The sequence below is a fragment of the Telmatherina bonti genome, assembly GCF_933228915.1.
Source record: "Telmatherina bonti genome assembly, chromosome: 15".
NCBI lineage: Eukaryota > Metazoa > Chordata > Actinopteri > Atheriniformes > Telmatherinidae > Telmatherina > Telmatherina bonti.
Genome location: NC_136613.1, coordinates 34,140,478 through 34,164,106, shown reverse-complemented (window position 1 = coordinate 34,164,106; position 23,629 = coordinate 34,140,478). Strand labels below are relative to the sequence as shown.

At 47.5% G+C, this 23,629-nt stretch overlaps 9 protein-coding genes across 11 annotated transcripts in view; all 9 read right to left on the bottom strand.

Moving 5' to 3' along the window:
• LOC306766455 (collagen alpha-3(VI) chain-like) overlaps nt 1–23,629 on the bottom strand; it is a 105,647-nt gene that overhangs the window by 29,201 nt on the left and 52,817 nt on the right. The gene's annotated exons all lie outside the window — the stretch shown is intronic.
• On the bottom strand, nt 97–1,617 carry LOC306766494 (collagen alpha-3(VI) chain-like; the record flags this gene model as incomplete). The annotated part of the gene is made up of 3 exons (XM_079254274.1): nt 97–122; nt 229–816; nt 1,095–1,617. 3 exons carry the CDS (start codon nt 1,615–1,617, stop codon nt 97–99), a joined length of 1,137 nt encoding a protein of 378 aa, XP_079110400.1.
• On the bottom strand, nt 5,176–6,696 carry LOC306766493 (collagen alpha-3(VI) chain-like; the record flags this gene model as incomplete). Its single annotated transcript, XM_079254273.1, has 3 exons — nt 5,176–5,201; nt 5,308–5,895; nt 6,174–6,696. The coding sequence occupies 3 exons, from the start codon at nt 6,694–6,696 to the stop codon at nt 5,176–5,178; spliced, it is 1,137 nt and encodes a 378-aa protein (XP_079110399.1).
• On the bottom strand, nt 6,869–12,865 carry LOC306766492 (collagen alpha-3(VI) chain-like; the record flags this gene model as incomplete). The annotated part of the gene is made up of 9 exons (XM_079254272.1): nt 6,869–6,894; nt 7,001–7,588; nt 7,867–8,466; nt 8,694–9,281; nt 9,560–10,159; nt 10,387–10,974; nt 11,253–11,852; nt 12,080–12,667; nt 12,847–12,865. 9 exons carry the CDS (start codon nt 12,863–12,865, stop codon nt 6,869–6,871), a joined length of 4,197 nt encoding a protein of 1,398 aa, XP_079110398.1.
• On the bottom strand, nt 12,911–15,161 carry LOC306766491 (collagen alpha-3(VI) chain-like; the record flags this gene model as incomplete). The annotated part of the gene is made up of 3 exons (XM_079254271.1): nt 12,911–13,545; nt 13,773–14,360; nt 14,639–15,161. The coding sequence occupies 3 exons, from the start codon at nt 15,159–15,161 to the stop codon at nt 12,911–12,913; spliced, it is 1,746 nt and encodes a 581-aa protein (XP_079110397.1).
• Nucleotides 15,334–16,854, bottom strand: LOC306766490 (collagen alpha-3(VI) chain-like; the record flags this gene model as incomplete). The annotated part of the gene is made up of 3 exons (XM_079254270.1): nt 15,334–15,359; nt 15,466–16,053; nt 16,332–16,854. The coding sequence occupies 3 exons, from the start codon at nt 16,852–16,854 to the stop codon at nt 15,334–15,336; spliced, it is 1,137 nt and encodes a 378-aa protein (XP_079110396.1).
• LOC306766489 (collagen alpha-3(VI) chain-like) lies at nt 17,027–20,240 on the bottom strand (the record flags this gene model as incomplete). The annotated part of the gene is made up of 5 exons (XM_079254269.1): nt 17,027–17,052; nt 17,159–17,746; nt 18,025–18,624; nt 18,852–19,439; nt 19,718–20,240. The coding sequence occupies 5 exons, from the start codon at nt 20,238–20,240 to the stop codon at nt 17,027–17,029; spliced, it is 2,325 nt and encodes a 774-aa protein (XP_079110395.1).
• Nucleotides 20,312–21,933, bottom strand: LOC306766488 (collagen alpha-3(VI) chain-like; the record flags this gene model as incomplete). The annotated part of the gene is made up of 3 exons (XM_079254268.1): nt 20,312–20,317; nt 20,579–21,132; nt 21,411–21,933. The coding sequence occupies 3 exons, from the start codon at nt 21,931–21,933 to the stop codon at nt 20,312–20,314; spliced, it is 1,083 nt and encodes a 360-aa protein (XP_079110394.1).
• Nucleotides 22,106–23,626, bottom strand: LOC306766487 (collagen alpha-3(VI) chain-like; the record flags this gene model as incomplete). Its single annotated transcript, XM_079254267.1, has 3 exons — nt 22,106–22,131; nt 22,238–22,825; nt 23,104–23,626. 3 exons carry the CDS (start codon nt 23,624–23,626, stop codon nt 22,106–22,108), a joined length of 1,137 nt encoding a protein of 378 aa, XP_079110393.1.

The following is a 23,629-nucleotide window of genomic DNA, read 5'->3' as shown; positions in this document are numbered from 1 at the left end:
ACTACGGAACATAAAATTTGAGAAATATTTAGGTTCCTGGAGTAAATGTTCTCATATGAAAGTCAGATCATCAAAGCTATACTTCAAGTTTGCAAGTTACTCGATGTCAGCAGACACAAGTACTTTTGGCAATGTGTCACTGGCTGATTTAGAGTTGGTCGCATGTAGTATTTACACTTCTTGAGACTGCGTTGACCCGTAATATTAAAAAATGTATTACTTTCTTACCAGTCACTGATGGTGTCATGGTGGTGGGCCTTACTCTGCCCATTGCAGAAGACAGCTGTTCTTGGACACTGGGGAGATCAGTGAACTCAGACACTGACAGAGCGAAACTAGGCTCGTAAGATAACTTCTGCAGCTCTCTACTGTCTGCTGTTCTGGTTCCAATTCCAATCACAACAACACCCTGCTGTTTGAGAGCAGAGGCTGGGGCATCTACATTGTCAAACGACCTTCCCCCTGTGAGCAGGATCAACATCTGGGGGACACCTTGCAGGCGCCGACTCCCTGAGGAGTTTGTAAAGACATTGTCCCTGACGTATTGTAGGGCTGCCCCAGTGTTGAGGGGTCTTCCTCCTCTGTGTCTGAGCCCTCTCACTGCATCCACAATATCATCTGTTGTCTTATATGTGTTCAGATAGAAATGGACCTCTGCTTCTCTGCTGAACTGGACCACAGATACACGGTCTTTGTTTTCTCCTACATTGAGCTTCTCCACCACTCTCTCAACAAAATCACGCATGGCAGGGAAGCCAGTCCTTGTGCCATCTGAACCATCCAGGAGGAATACGACATCCTTTTTAGCAGTGTCAACTGGGAAGGATAGGAAGACAAAAAGTAAAAACCTTTGCCAAAACGCAGCCTCAAAAGCTTGATCTTGCTTGGAAGAGTATTTCTAAAGGGAATGTAAGCCACTCGGCCCCAGCCCTCAAATATGTATGTAAGCGCTAAGAAAAATTAAGCCTGCCTTTTCTCGTCGCATGCAAACATACAGCTAAAGACCTGTAACATTCTGTTTCTGCTTCCTGAGAGTGATTGAAACAAGTCAGTTTGGGCCTATGGCCGGCAAAGAGCCATGTTTGACAACATACCAGTTGGAGTCGGTGTTTCTGGGGTGACGTCAATAACCACGGCCTCCACGGAGGCCTGAAGTTGCTGCTGGACACTGGGAAGGTCAGTGAATTCAGACACAGAAAGGGCATAACTGGGTTCGTGGGATATCTTTTGCAGTTCTCGACTGTCAGAGCCTCTGCTTCCAATTGCAAAGGTCAAGACACCCATCTGTTTGAGAGCAGAGGATGGTGCATCAACACTGTCGAAAGATCTTCCACCGCTTAGCAGTATCAGCACTTGTGGAATTCCCTCCAGGCGCCTGCTTCCAGCAGAGGCAGTGAAAATGTTATCCCTCAAGTACTGGAGAGCTGCTCCAGTGTTGAGGGGTCTTCCGCCTTTGTGCCTCAAGCCTCTGACAGTGTCAAGGATCTCGCCTTTTGTTGTGTATGTGTTGAGATAGAACTGGACGGCTGGATCTCTGCTGTACTGAACCACCGAGACACGGTCTTTGCTGTTGTCCACACTGAGTGTCTCAACTACTCTTTGGACAAAGTCTCGCATAGCTGCAAAGCCAGTTCTAGTACCGTCAGATCCATCCAGCAAGAACACAACGTCCCTTCCAGATGGCTGTCTTTCCACTACGGAACATAAAATTTGAGAAATATTTAGGTTCCTGGAGTAAATGTTCTCATATGAAAGTCAGATCATCAAAGCTATACTTCAAGTTTGCAAGTTACTCGATGTCAGCAGACACAAGTACTTTTGGCAATGTGTCACTGGCTGATTTAGAGTTGGTCGCATGTAGTATTTACACTTCTTGAGACTGCGTTGACCCGTAATATTAAAAAATGTATTACTTTCTTACCAGTCACTGATGGTGTCATGGTGGTGGGCCTTACTCTGCCCATTGCAGAAGACAGCTGTTCTTGGACACTGGGGAGATCAGTGAACTCAGACACTGACAGAGCGAAACTAGGCTCGTAAGATAACTTCTGCAGCTCTCTACTGTCTGCTGTTCTGGTTCCGATTCCAATCACAACAACACCCTGCTGTTTGAGAGCAGAGGCTGGGGCATCTACATTGTCAAACGACCTTCCCCCTGTGAGCAGGATCAACATCTGGGGGACACCTTGCAGGCGCCGACTCCCTGAGGAGTTTGTAAAGACATTGTCCCTGACGTATTGTAGGGCTGCCCCAGTGTTGAGGGGTCTTCCTCCTCTGTGTCTGAGCCCTCTCACTGCATCCACAATATCATCTGTTGTCTTATATGTGTTCAGATAGAAATGGACCTCTGCTTCTCTGCTGAACTGGACCACAGATACACGGTCTTTGTTTTCTCCTACATTGAGCTTCTCCACCACTCTCTCAACAAAATCACGCATGGCAGGGAAGCCAGTCCTTGTGCCATCTGAACCATCCAGGAGGAATACGACATCCTTTTTAGCAGTGTCAACTGGGAAGGATAGGAAGACAAAAAGTAAAAACCTTTGCCAAAACGCAGCCTCAAAAGCTTGATCTTGCTTGGAAGAGTATTTCTAAAGGGAATGTAAGCCACTCGGCCCCAGCCCTCAAATATGTATGTAAGCGCTAAGAAAAATTAAGCCTGCCTTTTCTCGTCGCATGCAAACATACAGCTAAAGACCTGTAACATTCTGTTTCTGCTTCCTGAGAGTGATTGAAACAAGTCACTTTGGGCCTATGGCCGGCAAAGAGCCATGTTTGACAACATACCAGTTGGAGTCGGTGTTTCTGGGGTGACGTCAATAACCACGGCCTCCACGGAGGCCTGAAGTTGCTGCTGGACACTGGGAAGGTCAGTGAATTCTGACACAGAAAGGGCATAACTGGGTTCGTGGGATATCTTTTGCAGTTCTCGACTGTCAGAGCCTCTGCTTCCAATTGCAAAGGTCAAGACGCCCATCTGTTTGAGAGCAGAGGATGGTGCATCAACACTGTCGAAAGATCTTCCACCGCTTAGCAGTATCAGCACTTGTGGAATTCCCTCCAGGCGCCTGCTTCCAGCAGAGGCAGTGAAAATGTTATCCCTCAAGTACTGGAGAGCTGCTCCAGTGTTGAGGGGTCTTCCGCCTTTGTGCCTCAAGCCTCTGACAGTGTCAAGGATCTCGCCTTTTGTTGTGTATGTGTTGAGATAGAACTGGACGGCTGGATCTCTGCTGTACTGAACCACCGAGACACGGTCTTTGCTGTCGTCCACACTGAGTGTCTCAACTACTCTTTGGACAAAGTCTCGCATAGCTGCAAAGCCAGTTCTAGTACCGTCAGATCCATCCAGCAAGAACACAACGTCCCTTCCAGATGGCTGTCTTACCACTACGGAACATAAAATTTGAGAAATATTTAGGTTCCTGGAGTAAATGTTCTCATATGAAAGTCAGATCATCAAAGCTATACTTCAAGTTTGCAAGTTACTCGATGTCAGCAGACACAAGTACTTTTGGCAATGTGTCACTGGCTGATTTAGAGTTGGTCGCATGTAGTATTTACACTTCTTGAGACTGCGTTGACCCGTAATATTAAAAAATGTATTACTTTCTTACCAGTCACTGTTGGTGTCATGGTGGTGGGCCTTACTCTGCCCATTGCAGAGGACAGCTGTTCCTGGACACTGGGGAGATCAGTGAACTCAGACACTGACAGAGCGAAACTAGGCTCGTAAGATAACTTCTGCAGCTCTCTACTGTCTGCTGTTCTGGTTCCAATTCCAATCACAACAACACCCTGCTGTTTGAGAGCAGAGGCTGGGGCATCTACATTGTCAAACGACCTTCCCCCTGTGAGCAGGATCAACATCTGGGGGACACCTTGCAGGCGCCGACTCCCTGAGGAGTTTGTAAAGACATTGTCCCTGACGTATTGTAGGGCTGCCCCAGTGTTGAGGGGTCTTCCTCCTCTGTGTCTGAGCCCTCTCACTGCATCCACAATATCATCTGTTGTCTTATATGTGTTCAGATAGAAATGGACCTCTGCTTCTCTGCTGAACTGGACCACAGATACACGGTCTTTGTTTTCTCCTACATTGAGCTTCTCCACCACTCTCTCAACAAAATCACGCATGGCAGGGAAGCCAGTCCTTGTGCCATCTGAACCATCCAGGAGGAATACGACATCCTTTTTAGCAGTGTCAACTGGGAAGGATAGGAAGACAAAAAGTAAAAACCTTTGCCAAAACGCAGCCTCAAAAGCTTGATCTTGCTTGGAAGAGTATTTCTAAAGGGAATGTAAGCCACTCGGCCCCAGCCCTCAAATATGTATGTAAGCGCTAAGAAAAATTAAGCCTGCCTTTTCTCGTCGCATGCAAACATACAGCTAAAGACCTGTAACATTCTGTTTCTGCTTCCTGAGAGTGATTTAAACAAGTCAGGTTGGGCCTATGGCCGGCAAAAAGCCATGTTTGACAACATACCAGTTGGAATCGGTGTTTCTGGGGTGACGTCAATAACCACGGCCTCCACGGAGGCCTGAAGTTGCTGCTGGACACTGGGAAGGTCAGTGAATTCAGACACAGAAAGGGCATAACTGGGTTCGTGGGATATCTTTTGCAGTTCTCGACTGTCAGAGCCTCTGCTTCCAATTGCAAAGGTCAAGACACCCATCTGTTTGAGAGCAGAGGATGGTGCATCAACACTGTCGAAAGATCTTCCACCGCTTAGCAGTATCAGCACTTGTGGAATTCCGTCCAGGCGCCTGCTTCCAGCAGAGGCAGTGAAAATGTTATCCCTCAAGTACTGGAGAGCTGCTCCAGTGTTGAGGGGTCTTCCGCCTTTGTGCCTCAAGCCTCTGACAGTGTCAAGGATCTCGCCTTTTCTTGTGTATGTGTTGAGATAGAACTGGACGGCTGGATCTCTGCTGTACTGAACCACCGAGACACGGTCTTTGCTGTCGTCCACACTGAGTGTCTCAACTACTCTTTGGACAAAGTCTCGCATAGCTGCAAAGCCAGTTCTAGTACCGTCAGATCCATCCAACAAGAACACAACGTCCCTTCCAGATGGCTGTCTTACCACTACGGAACATAAAATTTGAGAAATATTTAGGTTCCTGGAGTAAATGTTCTCATATGAAAGTCAGATCATCAAAGCTATACTTCAAGTTTGCAAGTTACTCGATGTCAGCAGACACAAGTACTTTTGGCAATGTGTCACTGGCTGATTTAGAATTGGTCGCATGTAGTATTTACACTTCTTGAGACTGCGTTGACCCGTAATATTAAAAAATGTATTACTTTCTTACCAGTCACTGTTGGTGTCATGGTGGTGGGCCTTACTCTGCCCATTGCAGAAGACAGCTGCTCTTGGACACTGGGGAGATCAGTGAACTCAGACACTGACAGAGCGAAACTAGGCTCGTAAGATAACTTCTGCAGCTCTCTACTGTCTGCTGTTCTGGTTCCAATTCCAATCACAACAACACCCTGCTGTTTGAGAGCAGAGGCTGGGGCATCTACATTGTCAAACGACCTTCCCCCTGTGAGCAGGATCAACATCTGGGGGACACCTTGCAGGCGCCGACTCCCTGAGGAGTTTGTAAAGACATTGTCCCTGACGTATTGTAGGGCTGCCCCAGTGTTGAGGGGTCTTCCTCCTCTGTGTCTGAGCCCTCTCACTGCATCCACAATATCATCTGTTGTCTTATATGTGTTCAGATAGAAATGGACCTCTGCTTCTCTGCTGAACTGGACCACAGATACACGGTCTTTGTTTTCTCCTACATTGAGCTTCTCCACCACTCTCTCAACAAAATCACGCATGGCAGGGAAGCCAGTCCTTGTGCCATCTGAACCATCCAGGAGGAATACGACATCCTTTTTAGCAGTGTCAACTGGGAAGGATAGGAAGACAAAAAGTAAAAACCTTTGCCAAAACGCAGCCTCAAAAGCTTGATCTTGCTTGGAAGAGTATTTCTAAAGGGAATGTAAGCCACTCGGCCCCAGCCCTCAAATATGTATGTAAGCGCTAAGAAAAATTAAGCCTGCCTTTTCTCGTCGCATGCAAACATACAGCTAAAGACCTGTAACATTCTGTTTCTGCTTCCTGAGAGTGATTTAAACAAGTCAGGTTGGGCCTATGGCCGGCAAAAAGCCATGTTTGACAACATACCAGTTGGAATCGGTGTTTCTGGGGTGACGTCAATAACCACGGCCTCCACGGAGGCCTGAAGTTGCTGCTGGACACTGGGAAGGTCAGTGAATTCAGACACAGAAAGGGCATAACTGGGTTCGTGGGATATCTTTTGCAGTTCTCGACTGTCAGAGCCTCTGCTTCCAATTGCAAAGGTCAAGACACCCATCTGTTTGAGAGCAGAGGATGGTGCATCAACACTGTCGAAAGATCTTCCACCGCTTAGCAGTATCAGCACTTGTGGAATTCCGTCCAGGCGCCTGCTTCCAGCAGAGGCAGTGAAAATGTTATCCCTCAAGTACTGGAGAGCTGCTCCAGTGTTGAGGGGTCTTCCGCCTTTGTGCCTCAAGCCTCTGACAGTGTCAAGGATCTCGCCTTTTGTTGTGTATGTGTTGAGATAGAACTGGACGGCTGGATCTCTGCTGTACTGAACCACCGAGACACGGTCTTTGCTGTCGTCCACACTGAGTGTCTCAACTACTCTTTGGACAAAGTCTCGCATAGCTGCAAAGCCAGTTCTAGTACCGTCAGATCCATCCAACAAGAACACAACGTCCCTTCCAGATGGCTGTCTTACCACTACGGAACATAAAATTTGAGAAATATTTAGGTTCCTGGAGTAAATGTTCTCATATGAAAGTCAGATCATCAAAGCTATACTTCAAGTTTGCAAGTTACTCGATGTCAGCAGACACAAGTACTTTTGGCAATGTGTCACTGGCTGATTTAGAGTTGGTCGCATGTAGTATTTACACTTCTTGAGACTGCGTTGACCCGTAATATTAAAAAATGTATTACTTTCTTACCAGTCACTGTTGGTGTCATGGTGGTGGGCCTTACTCTGCCCATTGCAGAAGACAGCTGCTCTTGGACACTGGGGAGATCAGTGAACTCAGACACTGACAGAGCGAAACTAGGCTCGTAAGATAACTTCTGCAGCTCTCTACTGTCTGCTGTTCTGGTTCCAATTCCAATCACAACAACACCCTGCTGTTTGAGAGCAGAGGCTGGGGCATCTACATTGTCAAACGACCTTCCCCCTGTGAGCAGGATCAACATCTGGGGGACACCTTGCAGGCGCCGACTCCCTGAGGAGTTTGTAAAGACATTGTCCCTGACGTATTGTAGGGCTGCCCCAGTGTTGAGGGGTCTTCCTCCTCTGTGTCTGAGCCCTCTCACTGCATCCACAATATCATCTGTTGTCTTATATGTGTTCAGATAGAAATGGACCTCTGCTTCTCTGCTGAACTGGACCACAGATACACGGTCTTTGTTTTCTCCTACATTGAGCTTCTCCACCACTCTCTCAACAAAATCACGCATGGCAGGGAAGCCAGTCCTTGTGCCATCTGAACCATCCAGGAGGAATACGACATCCTTTTTAGCAGTGTCAACTGGGAAGGATAGGAAGACAAAAAGTAAAAACCTTTGCCAAAACGCAGCCTCAAAAGCTTGATCTTGCTTGGAAGAGTATTTCTAAAGGGAATGTAAGCCACTCGGCCCCAGCCCTCAAATATGTATGTAAGCGCTAAGAAAAATTAAGCCTGCCTTTTCTCGTCGCATGCAAACATACAGCTAAAGACCTGTAACATTCTGTTTCTGCTTCCTGAGAGTGATTTAAACAAGTCAGGTTGGGCCTATGGCCGGCAAAAAGCCATGTTTGACAACATACCAGTTGGAGTCGGTGTTTCTGGGGTGACGTCAATAACCACGGCCTCCACGGAGGCCTGAAGTTGCTGCTGGACACTGGGAAGGTCAGTGAATTCAGACACAGAAAGGGCATAACTGGGTTCGTGGGATATCTTTTGCAGTTCTCGACTGTCAGAGCCTCTGCTTCCAATTGCAAAGGTCAAGACACCCATCTGTTTGAGAGCAGAGGATGGTGCATCAACACTGTCGAAAGATCTTCCACCGCTTAGCAGTATCAGCACTTGTGGAATTCCGTCCAGGCGCCTGCTTCCAGCAGAGGCAGTGAAAATGTTATCCCTCAAGTACTGGAGAGCTGCTCCAGTGTTGAGGGGTCTTCCGCCTTTGTGCCTCAAGCCTCTGACAGTGTCAAGGATCTCGCCTTTTGTTGTGTATGTGTTGAGATAGAACTGGACGGCTGGATCTCTGCTGTACTGAACCACCGAGACACGGTCTTTGCTGTCGTCCACACTGAGTGTCTCAACTACTCTTTGGACAAAGTCTCGCATAGCTGCAAAGCCAGTTCTAGTACCGTCAGATCCATCCAACAAGAACACAACGTCCCTTCCAGATGGCTGTCTTACCACTACGGAACATAAAATTTGAGAAATATTTAGGTTCCTGGAGTAAATGTTCTCATATGAAAGTCAGATCATCAAAGCTATACTTCAAGTTTGCAAGTTACTCGATGTCAGCAGACACAAGTACTTTTGGCAATGTGTCACTGGCTGATTTAGAGTTGGTCGCATGTAGTATTTACACTTCTTGAGACTGCGTTGACCCGTAATATTAAAAAATGTATTACTTTCTTACCAGTCACTGTTGGTGTCATGGTGGTGGGCCTTACTCTGCCCATTGCAGAAGACAGCTGCTCTTGGACACTGGGGAGATCAGTGAACTCAGACACTGACAGAGCGAAACTAGGCTCGTAAGATAACTTCTGCAGCTCTCTACTGTCTGCTGTTCTGGTTCCAATTCCAATCACAACAACACCCTGCTGTTTGAGAGCAGAGGCTGGGGCATCTACATTGTCAAACGACCTTCCCCCTGTGAGCAGGATCAACATCTGGGGGACACCTTGCAGGCGCCGACTCCCTGAGGAGTTTGTAAAGACATTGTCCCTGACGTATTGTAGGGCTGCCCCAGTGTTGAGGGGTCTTCCTCCTCTGTGTCTGAGCCCTCTCACTGCATCCACAATATCATCTGTTGTCTTATATGTGTTCAGATAGAAATGGACCTCTGCTTCTCTGCTGAACTGGACCACAGATACACGGTCTTTGTTTTCTCCTACACTGAGCTTCTCCACCACTCTCTCAACAAAATCACGCATGGCAGGGAAGCCAGTCCTTGTGCCATCTGAACCATCCAGGAGGAATACGACATCCTTTTTAGCAGTGTCAACTGGGAAGGATAGGAAAACAAAAAGTAAAAACCTTTGCCAAAACGCAGCCTCAAAAGCTTGATCTTGCTTGGAAGAGTATTTCTAAAGGGAATGTAAGCCACTCGGCCCCAGCCCGCAAATATGTATGTAAGCGCTAAGAAAAATTAAGCCTGCCTTTTCTCATCGCATGCAAACATACAGCTAAAGACCTGTAACATTCTGTTTCTGCTTCCTGAGAGTGATTGAAACAAGTCACTTTGGGCCTATGGCCGGCAAAGAGCCATGTTTGACAACATACCAGTTGGAGTCGGTGTTTCTGGGGTGACGTCAATAACCACGGCCTCCACGGAGGCCTGAAGTTGCTGCTGGACACTGGGAAGGTCAGTGAATTCTGACACAGAAAGGGCATAACTGGGTTCGTGGGATATCTTTTGCAGTTCTCGACTGTCAGAGCCTCTGCTTCCAATTGCAAAGGTCAAGACGCCCATCTGTTTGAGAGCAGAGGATGGTGCATCAACACTGTCGAAAGATCTTCCACCGCTTAGCAGTATCAGCACTTGTGGAATTCCCTCCAGGCGCCTGCTTCCAGCAGAGGCAGTGAAAATGTTATCCCTCAAGTACTGGAGAGCTGCTCCAGTGTTGAGGGGTTTTCCGCCTTTGTGCCTCAAGCCTCTGACAGTGTCAAGGATCTCGCCTTTTGTTGTGTATGTGTTGAGATAGAACTGGACGGCTGGATCTCTGCTGTACTGAACCACCGAGACACGGTCTTTGCTGTCGTCCACACTGAGTGTCTCAACTACTCTTTGGACAAAGTCTCGCATAGCTGCAAAGCCAGTTCTAGTACCGTCAGATCCATCCAACAAGAACACAACGTCCCTTCCAGATGGCTGTCTTACCACTACGGAACATAAAATTTGAGAAATATTTAGGTTCCTGGAGTAAATGTTCTCATATGAAAGTCAGATCATCAAAGCTATACTTCAAGTTTGCAAGTTACTCGATGTCAGCAGACACAAGTACTTTTGGCAATGTGTCACTGGCTGATTTAGAGTTGGTCGCATGTAGTATTTACACTTCTTGAGACTGCGTTGACCCGTAATATTAAAAAATGTATTACTTTCTTACCAGTCACTGTTGGTGTCATGGTGGTGGGCCTTACTCTGCCCATTGCAGAAGACAGCTGCTCTTGGACACTGGGGAGATCAGTGAACTCAGACACTGACAGAGCGAAACTAGGCTCGTAAGATAACTTCTGCAGCTCTCTACTGTCTGCTGTTCTGGTTCCAATTCCAATCACAACAACACCCTGCTGTTTGAGAGCAGAGGCTGGGGCATCTACATTGTCAAACGACCTTCCCCCTGTGAGCAGGATCAACATCTGGGGGACACCTTGCAGGCGCCGACTCCCTGAGGAGTTTGTAAAGACATTGTCCCTGACGTATTGTAGGGCTGCCCCAGTGTTGAGGGGTCTTCCTCCTCTGTGTCTGAGCCCTCTCACTGCATCCACAATATCATCTGTTGTCTTATATGTGTTCAGATAGAAATGGACCTCTGCTTCTCTGCTGAACTGGACCACAGATACACGGTCTTTGTTTTCTCCTACATTGAGCTTCTCCACCACTCTCTCAACAAAATCACGCATGGCAGGGAAGCCAGTCCTTGTGCCATCTGAACCATCCAGGAGGAATACGACATCCTTTTTAGCAGCGTCAACTGGGAAGGATAGGAAGACAAAAAGTAAAAACCTTTGCCAAAACGCAGCCTCAAAAGCTTGATCTTGCTTGGAAGAGTATTTCTAAAGGGAATGTAAGCCACTCGGCCCCAGCCCTCAAATATGTATGTAAGCGCTAAGAAAAATTAAGCCTGCCTTTTCTCGTCGCATGCAAACATACAGCTAAAGACCTGTAACATTCTGTTTCTGCTTCCTGAGAGTGATTTAAACAAGTCAGGTTGGGCCTATGGCCGGCAAAAAGCCATGTTTGACAACATACCAGTTGGAGTCGGTGTTTCTGGGGTGACGTCAATAACCACGGCCTCCACGGAGGCCTGAAGTTGCTGCTGGACACTGGGAAGGTCAGTGAATTCAGACACAGAAAGGGCATAACTGGGTTCGTGGGATATCTTTTGCAGTTCTCGACTGTCAGAGCCTCTGCTTCCAATTGCAAAGGTCAAGACACCCATCTGTTTGAGAGCAGAGGATGGTGCATCAACACTGTCGAAAGATCTTCCACCGCTTAGCAGTATCAGCACTTGTGGAATTCCGTCCAGGCGCCTGCTTCCAGCAGAGGCAGTGAAAATGTTATCCCTCAAGTACTGGAGAGCTGCTCCAGTGTTGAGGGGTCTTCCGCCTTTGTGCCTCAAGCCTCTGACAGTGTCAAGGATCTCGCCTTTTGTTGTGTATGTGTTGAGATAGAACTGGACGGCTGGATCTCTGCTGTACTGAACCACCGAGACACGGTCTTTGCTGTCGTCCACACTGAGTGTCTCAACTACTCTTTGGACAAAGTCTCGCATAGCTGCAAAGCCAGTTCTAGTACCGTCAGATCCATCCAACAAGAACACAACGTCCCTTCCAGATGGCTGTCTTACCACTACGGAACATAAAATTTGAGAAATATTTAGGTTCCTGGAGTAAATGTTCTCATATGAAAGTCAGATCATCAAAGCTATACTTCAAGTTTGCAAGTTACTCGATGTCAGCAGACACAAGTACTTTTGGCAATGTGTCACTGGCTGATTTAGAGTTGGTCGCATGTAGTATTTACACTTCTTGAGACTGCGTTGACCCGTAATATTAAAAAATGTATTACTTTCTTACCAGTCACTGTTGGTGTCATGGTGGTGGGCCTTACTCTGCCCATTGCAGAAGACAGCTGCTCTTGGACACTGGGGAGATCAGTGAACTCAGACACTGACAGAGCGAAACTAGGCTCGTAAGATAACTTCTGCAGCTCTCTACTGTCTGCTGTTCTGGTTCCAATTCCAATCACAACAACACCCTGCTGTTTGAGAGCAGAGGCTGGGGCATCTACATTGTCAAACGACCTTCCCCCTGTGAGCAGGATCAACATCTGGGGGACACCTTGCAGGCGCCGACTCCCTGAGGAGTTTGTAAAGACATTGTCCCTGACGTATTGTAGGGCTGCCCCAGTGTTGAGGGGTCTTCCTCCTCTGTGTCTGAGCCCTCTCACTGCATCCACAATATCATCTGTTGTCTTATATGTGTTCAGATAGAAATGGACCTCTGCTTCTCTGCTGAACTGGACCACAGATACACGGTCTTTGTTTTCTCCTACACTGAGCTTCTCCACCACTCTCTCAACAAAATCACGCATGGCAGGGAAGCCAGTCCTTGTGCCATCTGAACCATCCAGGAGGAATACGACATCCTTTTTAGCAGTGTCAACTGGGAAGGATAGGAAAACAAAAAGTAAAAACCTTTGCCAAAACGCAGCCTCAAAAGCTTGATCTTGCTTGGAAGAGTATTTCTAAAGGGAATGTAAGCCACTCGGCCCCAGCCCGCAAATATGTATGTAAGCGCTAAGAAAAATTAAGCCTGCCTTTTCTCATCGCATGCAAACATACAGCTAAAGACCTGTAACATTCTGTTTCTGCTTCCTGAGAGTGATTGAAACAAGTCACTTTGGGCCTATGGCCGGCAAAGAGCCATGTTTGACAACATACCAGTTGGAGTCGGTGTTTCTGGGGTGACGTCAATAACCACGGCCTCCACGGAGGCCTGAAGTTGCTGCTGGACACTGGGAAGGTCAGTGAATTCTGACACAGAAAGGGCATAACTGGGTTCGTGGGATATCTTTTGCAGTTCTCGACTGTCAGAGCCTCTGCTTCCAATTGCAAAGGTCAAGACGCCCATCTGTTTGAGAGCAGAGGATGGTGCATCAACACTGTCGAAAGATCTTCCACCGCTTAGCAGTATCAGCACTTGTGGAATTCCCTCCAGGCGCCTGCTTCCAGCAGAGGCAGTGAAAATGTTATCCCTCAAGTACTGGAGAGCTGCTCCAGTGTTGAGGGGTTTTCCGCCTTTGTGCCTCAAGCCTCTGACAGTGTCAAGGATCTCGCCTTTTGTTGTGTATGTGTTGAGATAGAACTGGACGGCTGGATCTCTGCTGTACTGAACCACCGAGACACGGTCTTTGCTGTCGTCCACACTGAGTGTCTCAACTACTCTTTGGACAAAGTCTCGCATAGCTTCAAAACCAGTTCTAGTACCGTCAGATCCATCCAGCAAGAACACAACGTCCCTTCCAGATGGCTGTCTTACCACTACGGAACATAAAATTTGAGAAATATTTAGGTTCCTGGAGTAAATGTTCTCATATGAACGTCAGATCATCAAAGCTATACTTCAAGTTTGCAAGTTACTCGATGTCAGCAGACACAAGTACTTTTGGCAATGTGTCACTGGCTGATTTAGAATTGGTCGCATGTAGTATTTACACTTCTTAAGACTGCGTTGACCCGTAATATTAAAAAATGTATTACTTTCTTACCAGTCACTGTTGGTGTCATGGTGGTGGGCCTTACTCTGCCCATTGCAGAGGACAGCTGTTCTTGGACACTGGGGAGATCAGTGAACTCAGACACTGACAGAGCGAAACTAGGCTCATAAGATAACTTCTGCAGCTCTCTACTGTCTGCTGTTCTGGTTCCAATTCCAATCACAACAACACCCTGCTGTTTGAGAGCAGAGGCTGGGGCATCTACATTGTCAAACGACCTTCCCCCTGTGAGCAGGATCAACATCTGGGGGACACCTTGCAGGCGCCGACTCCCTGAGGAGTTTGTAAAGACATTGTCCCTGACGTATTGTAGGGCTGCCCCAGTGTTGAGGGGTCTTCCTCCTCTGTGTCTGAGCCCTCTCACTGCATCCACAATATCATCTGTTGTCTTATATGTGTTCAGATAGAAATGGACCTCTGCTTCTCTGTTGAACTGGACCACAGATACACGGTCTTTGTTTTCTCCTACATTGAACTTCTCCACCACTCTCTCAACAAAATCACGCATGGCAGGGAAGCCAGTCCTTGTGCCATCTGAACCATCCAGGAGGAATACGACATCCTTTTTAGCAGTGTCAACTGGGAAGGATAGGAAGACAAAAAGTAAAAACCTTTGCCAAAACGCAGCCTCAAAAGCTTGATCTTGCTTGGAAGAGTATTTCTAAAGGGAATGTAAGCCACTCGGCCCCAGCCAGCAAATATGTATGTAAGCGCTAAGAAAAATTAAGCCTGTCTTTTCTCATCGCATGCAAACATACAGCTAAAGACCTGTAACATTCTGTTTCTGCTTCCTGAGAGTGATTGAAACAAGTCAGTTTGGGCCTATGGCCGGCAAAGAGCCATGTTTGACAACATACCAGTTGGAGTCGGTGTTTCTGGGGTGACGTCAATAACCACGGCCTCCACGGAGGCCTGAAGTTGCTGCTGGACACTGGGAAGGTCAGTGAATTCAGACACAGAAAGGGCATAACTGGGTTCGTGGGATATCTTTTGCAGTTCTCGACTGTCAGAGCCTCTGCTTCCAATTGCAAAGGTCAAGACGCCCATCTGTTTGAGAGCAGAGGATGGTGCATCAACACTGTCGAAAGATCTTCCACCGCTTAGCAGTATCAGCACTTGTGGAATTCCCTCCAGGTGCCTGCTTCCAGCAGAGGCAGTGAAAATGTTATCCCTCAAGTACTGGAGAGCTGCTCCAGTGTTGAGGGGTCTTCCGCCTTTGTGCCTCAAGCCTCTGACAGTGTCAAGGATCTCGCCTTTTGTTGTGTATGTGTTGAGATAGAACTGGACGGCTGGATCTCTGCTGTACTGAACCACCGAGACACGGTCTTTGCTGTCGTCCACACTGAGTGTCTCAACTACTCTTTGGACAAAGTCTCGCATAGCTTCAAAACCAGTTCTAGTACCGTCAGATCCATCCAGCAAGAACACAACGTCCCTTCCAGATGGCTGTCTTACCACTACGGAACATAAAATTTGAGAAATATTTAGGTTCCTGGAGTAAATGTTCTCATATGAAAGTCAGATCATCAAAGCTATACTTCAAGTTTGCAAGTTACTCGATGTCAGCAGACACAAGTACTTTTGGCAATGTGTCACTGGCTGATTTAGAATTGGTCGCATGTAGTATTTACACTTCTTGAGACTGCGTTGACCCGTAATATTAAAAAATGTATTACTTTCTTACCAGTCACTGTTGGTGTCATGGTGGTGGGCCTTACTCTGCCCATTGCAGAGGACAGCTGCTCTTGGACACTGGGGAGATCAGTGAACTCAGACACTGACAGAGCGAAACTAGGCTCGTAAGATAACTTCTGCAGCTCTCTACTGTCTGCTGTTCTGGTTCCAATTCCAATCACAACAACACCCTGCTGTTTGAGAGCAGAGGCTGGGGCATCTACATTGTCAAACGACCTTCCCCCTGTGAGCAGGATCAACATCTGGGGGACACCTTGCAGGCGCCGACTCCCTGAGGAGTTTGTAAAGACATTGTCCCTGACGTATTGTAGGGCTGCCCCAGTGTTGAGGGGTCTTCCTCCTCTGTGTCTGAGCCCTCTCACTGCATCCACAATATCATCTGTTGTCTTATATGTGTTCAGATAGAAATGGACCTCTGCTTCTCTGCTGAACTGGACCACAGATACACGGTCTTTGTTTTCTCCTACATTGAGCTTCTCCACCACTCTCTCAACAAAATCACGCATGGCAGGGAAGCCAGTCCTTGTGCCATCTGAACCATCCAGGAGGAATACGACATCCTTTTTAGCAGTGTCAACTGGGAAGGATAGGAAGACAAAAAGTAAAAACCTTTGCCAAAACGCAGCCTCAAAAGCTTGATCTTGCTTGGAAGAGTATTTCTAAAGGGAATGTAAGCCACTCGGCCCCAGCCAGCAAATATGTATGTAAGCGCTAAGAAAAATTAAGCCTGCCTTTTCTCGTCGCATGCAAACATACAGCTAAAGACCTGTAACATTCTGTTTCTGCTTCCTGAGAGTGATTGAAACAAGTCAGTTTGGGCCTATGGCCGGCAAAGAGCCATGTTTGACAACATACCAGTTGGAGTCGGTGTTTCTGGGGTGACGTCAATAACCACGGCCTCCACCGAGGCCTGAAGTTGCTGCTGGACACTGGGAAGGTCAGTGAATTCAGACACAGAAAGGGCATAACTGGGTTCGTGGGATATCTTTTGCAGTTCTCGACTGTCAGAGCCTCTGCTTCCAATTGCAAAGGTCAAGACGCCCATCTGTTTGAGAGCAGAGGATGGTGCATCAACACTGTCGAAAGATCTTCCACCGCTTAGCAGTATCAGCACTTGTGGAATTCCGTCCAGGTGCCTGCTTCCAGCAGAGGCAGTGAAAATGTTATCCCTCAAGTACTGGAGAGCTGCTCCAGTGTTGAGGGGTCTTCCGCCTTTGTGCCTCAAGCCTCTGACAGTGTCAAGGATCTCGCCTTTTGTTGTGTATGTGTTGAGATAGAACTGGACGGCTGGATCTCTGCTGTACTGAACCACCGAGACACGGTCTTTGCTGTCGTCCACACTGAGTGTCTCAACTACTCTTTGGACAAAGTCTCGCATAGCTTCAAAACCAGTTCTCGTACCGTCAGATCCATCCAGCAAGAACACAACGTCCCTTCCAGATGGCTGTCTTACCACTACGGAACATAAAATTTGAGAAATATTTAGGTTCCTGGAGTAAATGTTCTCATATGAAAGTCAGATCATCAAAGCTATACTTCAAGTTTGCAAGTTACTCGATGTCAGCAGACACAAGTACTTTTGGCAATGTGTCACTGGCTGATTTAGAATTGGTCGCATGTAGTATTTACACTTCTTGAGACTGCGTTGACCCGTAATATTAAAAAATGTATTACTTTCTTACCAGTCACTGTTGGTGTCATGGTGGTGGGCCTTACTCTGCCCATTGCAGAGGACAGCTGCTCTTGGACACTGGGGAGATCAGTGAACTCAGACACTGACAGAGCGAAACTAGGCTCGTAAGATAACTTCTGCAGCTCTCTACTGTCTGCTGTTCTGGTTCCAATTCCAATCACAACAACACCCTGCTGTTTGAGAGCAGAGGCTGGGGCATCTACATTGTCAAACGACCTTCCCCCTGTGAGCAGGATCAACATCTGGGGGACACCTTGCAGGCGCCGACTCCCTGAGGAGTTTGTAAAGACATTGTCCCTGACGTATTGTAGGGCTGCCCCAGTGTTGAGGGGTCTTCCTCCTCTGTGTCTGAGCCCTCTCACTGCATCCACAATATCATCTGTTGTCTTATATGTGTTCAGATAGAAATGGACCTCTGCTTCTCTGCTGAACTGGACCACAGATACACGGTCTTTGTTTTCTCCTACATTGAGCTTCTCCACCACTCTCTCAACAAAATCACGCATGGCAGGGAAGCCAGTCCTTGTGCCATCTGAACCATCCAGGAGGAATACGACATCCTTTTTAGCAGTGTCAACTGGGAAGGATAGGAAGACAAAAAGTAAAAACCTTTGCCAAAACGCAGCCTCAAAAGCTTGATCTTGCTTGGAAGAGTATTTCTAAAGGGAATGTAAGCCACTCGGCCCCAGCCCTCAAATATGTATGTAAGCGCTAAGAAAAATTAAGCCTGCCTTTTCTCGTCGCATGCAAACATACAGCTAAAGACCTGTAACATTCTGTTTCTGCTTCCTGAGAGTGATTGAAACAAGTCAGTTTGGGCCTATGGCCGGCAAAGAGCCATGTTTGACAACATACCAGTTGGAGTCGGTGTTTCTGGGGTGACGTCAATAACCACGGCCTCCACGGAGGCCTGAAGTTGCTGCTGGACACTGGGAAGGTCAGTGAATTCAGACACAGAAAGGGCATAACTGGGTTCGTGGGATATCTTTTGCAGTTCTCGACTGTCAGAGCCTCTGCTTCCAATTGCAAAGGTCAAGACGCCCATCTGTTTGAGAGCAGAGGATGGTGCATCAACACTGTCGAAAGATCTTCCACCGCTTAGCAGTATCAGCACTTGTGGAATTCCCTCCAGGCGCCTGCTTCCAGCAGAGGCAGTGAAAATGTTATCCCTCAAGTACTGGAGAGCTGCTCCAGTGTTGAGGGGTTTTCCGCCTTTGTGCCTCAAGCCTCTGACAGTGTCAAGGATCTCGCCTTTTGTTGTGTATGTGTTGAGATAGAACTGGACGGCTGGATCTCTGCTGTACTGAACCACCGAGACACGGTCTTTGCTGTCGTCCACACTGAGTGTCTCAACTACTCTTTGGACAAAGTCTCGCATAGCTGCAAAGCCAGTTCTAGTACCGTCAGATCCATCCAGCAAGAACACAACGTCCCTTCCAGATGGCTGTCTTACCACTACGGAACATAAAATTTGAGAAATATTTAGGTTCCTGGAGTAAATGTTCTCATATGAAAGTCAGATCATCAAAGCTATACTTCAAGTTTGCAAGTCACTCGATGTCAGCAGACACAAGTACTTTTGGCAATGTGTCACTGGCTGATTTAGAATTGGTCGCATGTAGTATTTACACTTCTTGAGACTGCGTTGACCCGTAATATTAAAAAATGTATTACTTTCTTACCAGTCACTGTTGGTGTCATGGTGGTGGGCCTTACTCTGCCCATTGCAGAGGACAGCTGCTCTTGGACACTGGGGAGATCAGTGAACTCAGACACTGACAGAGCGAAACTAGGCTCGTAAGATAACTTCTGCAGCTCTCTACTGTCTGCTGTTCTGGTTCCAATTCCAATCACAACAACACCCTGCTGTTTGAGAGCAGAGGCTGGGGCATCTACATTGTCAAACGACCTTCCCCCTGTGAGCAGGATCAACATCTGGGGGACACCTTGCAGGCGCCGACTCCCTGAGGAGTTTGTAAAGACATTGTCCCTGACGTATTGTAGGGCTGCCCCAGTGTTGAGGGGTCTTCCTCCTCTGTGTCTGAGCCCTCTCACTGCATCCACAATATCATCTGTTGTCTTATATGTGTTCAGATAGAAATGGACCTCTGCTTCTCTGCTGAACTGGACCACAGATACACGGTCTTTGTTTTCTCCTACATTGAGCTTCTCCACCACTCTCTCAACAAAATCACGCATGGCAGGGAAGCCAGTCCTTGTGCCATCTGAACCATCCAGGAGGAATACGACATCCTTTTTAGCAGTGTCAGCTGGGAAGGATAGGAAGACAAAAAGTAAAAACCTTTGCCAAAACGCAGCCTCAAAAGCTTGATCTTGCTTGGAAGAGTATTTCTAAAGGGAATGTAAGCCACTCGGCCCCAGCCCTCAAATATGTATGTAAGCGCTAAGAAAAATTAAGCCTGCCTTTTCTCGTCGCATGCAAACATACAGCTAAAGACCTGTAACATTCTGTTTCTGCTTCCTGAGAGTGATTGAAACAAGTCAGTTTGGGCCTATGGCCGGCAAAGAGCCATGTTTGACAACATACCAGTTGGAGTCGGTGTTTCTGGGGTGACGTCAATAACCACGGCCTCCACGGAGGCCTGAAGTTGCTGCTGGACACTGGGAAGGTCAGTGAATTCAGACACAGAAAGGGCATAACTGGGTTCGTGGGATATCTTTTGCAGTTCTCGACTGTCAGAGCCTCTGCTTCCAATTGCAAAGGTCAAGACGCCCATCTGTTTGAGAGCAGAGGATGGTGCATCAACACTGTCGAAAGATCTTCCACCGCTTAGCAGTATCAGCACTTGTGGAATTCCCTCCAGGCGCCTGCTTCCAGCAGAGGCAGTGAAAATGTTATCCCTCAAGTACTGGAGAGCTGCTCCAGTGTTGAGGGGTTTTCCGCCTTTGTGCCTCAAGCCTCTGACAGTGTCAAGGATCTCGCCTTTTGTTGTGTATGTGTTGAGATAGAACTGGACGGCTGGATCTCTGCTGTACTGAACCACCGAGACACGGTCTTTGCTGTCGTCCACACTGAGTGTCTCAACTACTCTTTGGACAAAGTCTCGCATAGCTGCAAAGCCAGTTCTAGTACCGTCAGATCCATCCAGCAAGAACACAACGTCCCTTCCAGATGGCTGTCTTACCACTACGGAACATAAAATTTGAGAAATATTTAGGTTCCTGGAGTAAATGTTCTCATATGAAAGTCAGATCATCAAAGCTATACTTCAAGTTTGCAAGTCACTCCATGTCAGCAGACACAAGTACTTTTGGCAATGTGTCACTGGCTGATTTAGAATTGGTCGCATGTAGTATTTACACTTCTTGAGACTGCGTTGACCCGTAATATTAAAAAATGTATTACTTTCTTACCAGTCACTGATGGTATCATGGTGGTGGGCCTTACTCTGCCCATTGCAGAGGACAGCTGTTCTTGGACACTGGGGAGATCAGTGAACTCAGACACTGACAGAGCGAAACTAGGCTCGTAAGATAACTTCTGCAGCTCTCTACTGTCTGCTGTTCTGGTTCCAATTCCAATCACAACAACACCCTGCTGTTTGAGAGCAGAGGCTGGGGCATCTACATTGTCAAACGACCTTCCCCCTGTGAGCAGGATCAACATCTGGGGGACACCTTGCAGGCGCTGACTCCCTGAGGAGTTTGTAAAGACATTGTCCCTGACGTATTGTAGGGCTGCCCCAGTGTTGAGGGGTCTTCCTCCTCTGTGTCTGAGCCCTCTCACTGCATCCACAATATCATCTGTTGTCTTATATGTGTTCAGATAGAAATGGACCTCTGCTTCTCTGCTGAACTGGACCACAGATACACGGTCTTTGTTTTCTCCTACATTGAGCTTCTCCACCACTCTCTCAACAAAATCACGCATGGCAGGGAAGCCAGTCCTTGTGCCATCTGAACCATCCAGGAGGAATACGACATCCTTTTTAGCAGTGTCAACTGGGAAGGATAGGAAGACAAAAAGTAAATACCTTTGCCAAAACGCAGCCTCAAAAGCTTGATCTTGCTTGGAAGAGTATTTCTTAAGGGAATGTAAGCCACTCGGCCCCAGCCCGCAAATATGTATGTAAGCGCTAAGAAAAATTAAGCCTGCCTTTTCTCGTCGCATGCAAACATACAGCTAAAGACCTGTAACATTCTGTTTCTGCTTCCTGAGAGTGATTGAAACAAGTCAGTTTGGGCCTATGGCCGGCAAAGAGCCATGTTTGACAACATACCAGTTGGAGTCGGTGTTTCTGGGATGACGTCAATAAACACGGCCTCCACCGAGGCCTGAAGTTGCTGCTGGACACTGGGAAGGTCAGTGAATTCAGACACAGAAAGGGCATAACTGGGTTCGTGGGATATCTTTTGCAGTTCTCGACTGTCAGAGCCTCTGCTTCCAATTGCAAAGGTCAAGACGCCCATCTGTTTGAGAGCAGAGGATGGTGCATCAACACTGTCGAAAGATCTTCCACCGCTTAGCAGTATCAGCACTTGTGGAATTCCCTCCAGGCGCCTGCTTCCAGCAGAGGCAGTGAAAATGTTATCCCTCAAGTACTGGAGAGCTGCTCCAGTGTTGAGGGGTCTTCCGCCTTTGTGCCTCAAGCCTCTGACAGTGTCAAGGATCTCGCCTTTTGTTGTGTATGTGTTGAGATAGAACTGGACGGCTGGATCTCTGCTGTACTGAACCACCGAGACACGGTCTTTGCTGTCGTCCACACTGAGTGTCTCAACTACTCTTTGGACAAAGTCTCGCATAGCTGCAAAGCCAGTTCTAGTACCGTCAGATCCATCCAGCAAGAACACAACGTCCCTTCCAGATGGCTGTCTTACCACTACGGAACATAAAATTTGAGAAATATTTAGGTTCCTGGAGTAAATGTTCTCATATGAAAGTCAGATCATCAAAGCTATACTTCAAGTTTGCAAGTCACTCGATGTCAGCAGACACAAGTACTTTTGGCAATGTGTCACTGGCTGATTTAGAATTGGTCGCATGTAGTATTTACACTTCTTGAGACTGCGTTGACCCGTAATATTAAAAAATGTATTACTTTCTTACCAGTCACTGATGGTGTCATGGTGGTGGGCCTTACTCTGCCCATTGCAGAGGACAGCTGTTCTTGGACACTGGGGAGATCAGTGAACTCAGACACTGACAGAGCGAAACTAGGCTCGTAAGATAACTTCTGCAGCTCTCTACTGTCTGCTGTTCTGGTTCCAATTCCAATCACAACAACACCCTGCTGTTTGAGAGCAGAGGCTGGGGCATCTACATTGTCAAACGACCTTCCCCCTGTGAGCAGGATCAACATCTGGGGGACACCTTGCAGGCGCCGACTCCCTGAGGAGTTTGTAAAGACATTGTCCCTGACGTATTGTAGGGCTGCCCCAGTGTTGAGGGGTCTTCCTCCTCTGTGTCTGAGCCCTCTCACTGCATCCACAATATCATCTGTTGTCTTATATGTGTTCAGATAGAAATGGACCTCTGCTTCTCTGCTGAACTGGACCACAGATACACGGTCTTTGTTTTCTCCTACATTGAGCTTCTCCACCAATCTCTCAACAAAATCACGCATGGCAGGGAAGCCAGTCCTTGTGCCATCTGAACCATCGAGGAGGAATACGACATCCTTTTTAGCAGTGTCAACTGGGAAGGATAGGAAGACAAAAAGTAAAAACCTTTGCCAAAACGCAGCCTCAAAAGCTTGATCTTGCTTGGAAGAGTATTTCTAAAGGGAATGTTAGCCACTCGGCCCCAGCCCGCAAATATGTATGTAAGCGCTAAGAAAAATTAAGCCTGCCTTTTCTCATCGCATGCAAACATACAGCTAAAGACCTGTAACATTCTGTTTCTGCTTCCTGAGAGTGATTGAAACAAGTCAGTTTGGGCCTATGGCCGGCAAAGAGCCATGTTTGACAACATACCAGTTGGAGTCGGTGTTTCTGGGGTGACGTCAATAACCACGGCCTCCACGGAGGCCTGAAGTTGCTGCTGGACACTGGGAAGGTCAGTGAATTCTGACACAGAAAGGGCATAACTGGGTTCGTGGGATATCTTTTGCAGTTCTCGACTGTCAGAGCCTCTGCTTCCAATTGCAAAGGTCAAGACGCCCATCTGTTTGAGAGCAGAGGATGGTGCATCAACACTGTCGAAAGATCTTCCACCGCTTAGCAGTATCAGCACTTGTGGAATTCCCTCCAGGCGCCTGCTTCCAGCAGAGGCAGTGAAAATGTTATCCCTCAAGTACTGGAGAGCTGCTCCAGTGTTGAGGGGTCTTCCGCCTTTGTGCCTCAAGCCTCTGACAGTGTCAAGGATCTCGCCTTTTGTTGTGTATGTGTTGAGATAGAACTGGACGGCTGGATCTCTGCTGTACTGAACCACCGAGACACGGTCTTTGCTGTCGTCCACACTGAGTGTCTCAACTACTCTTTGGACAAAGTCTCGCATAGC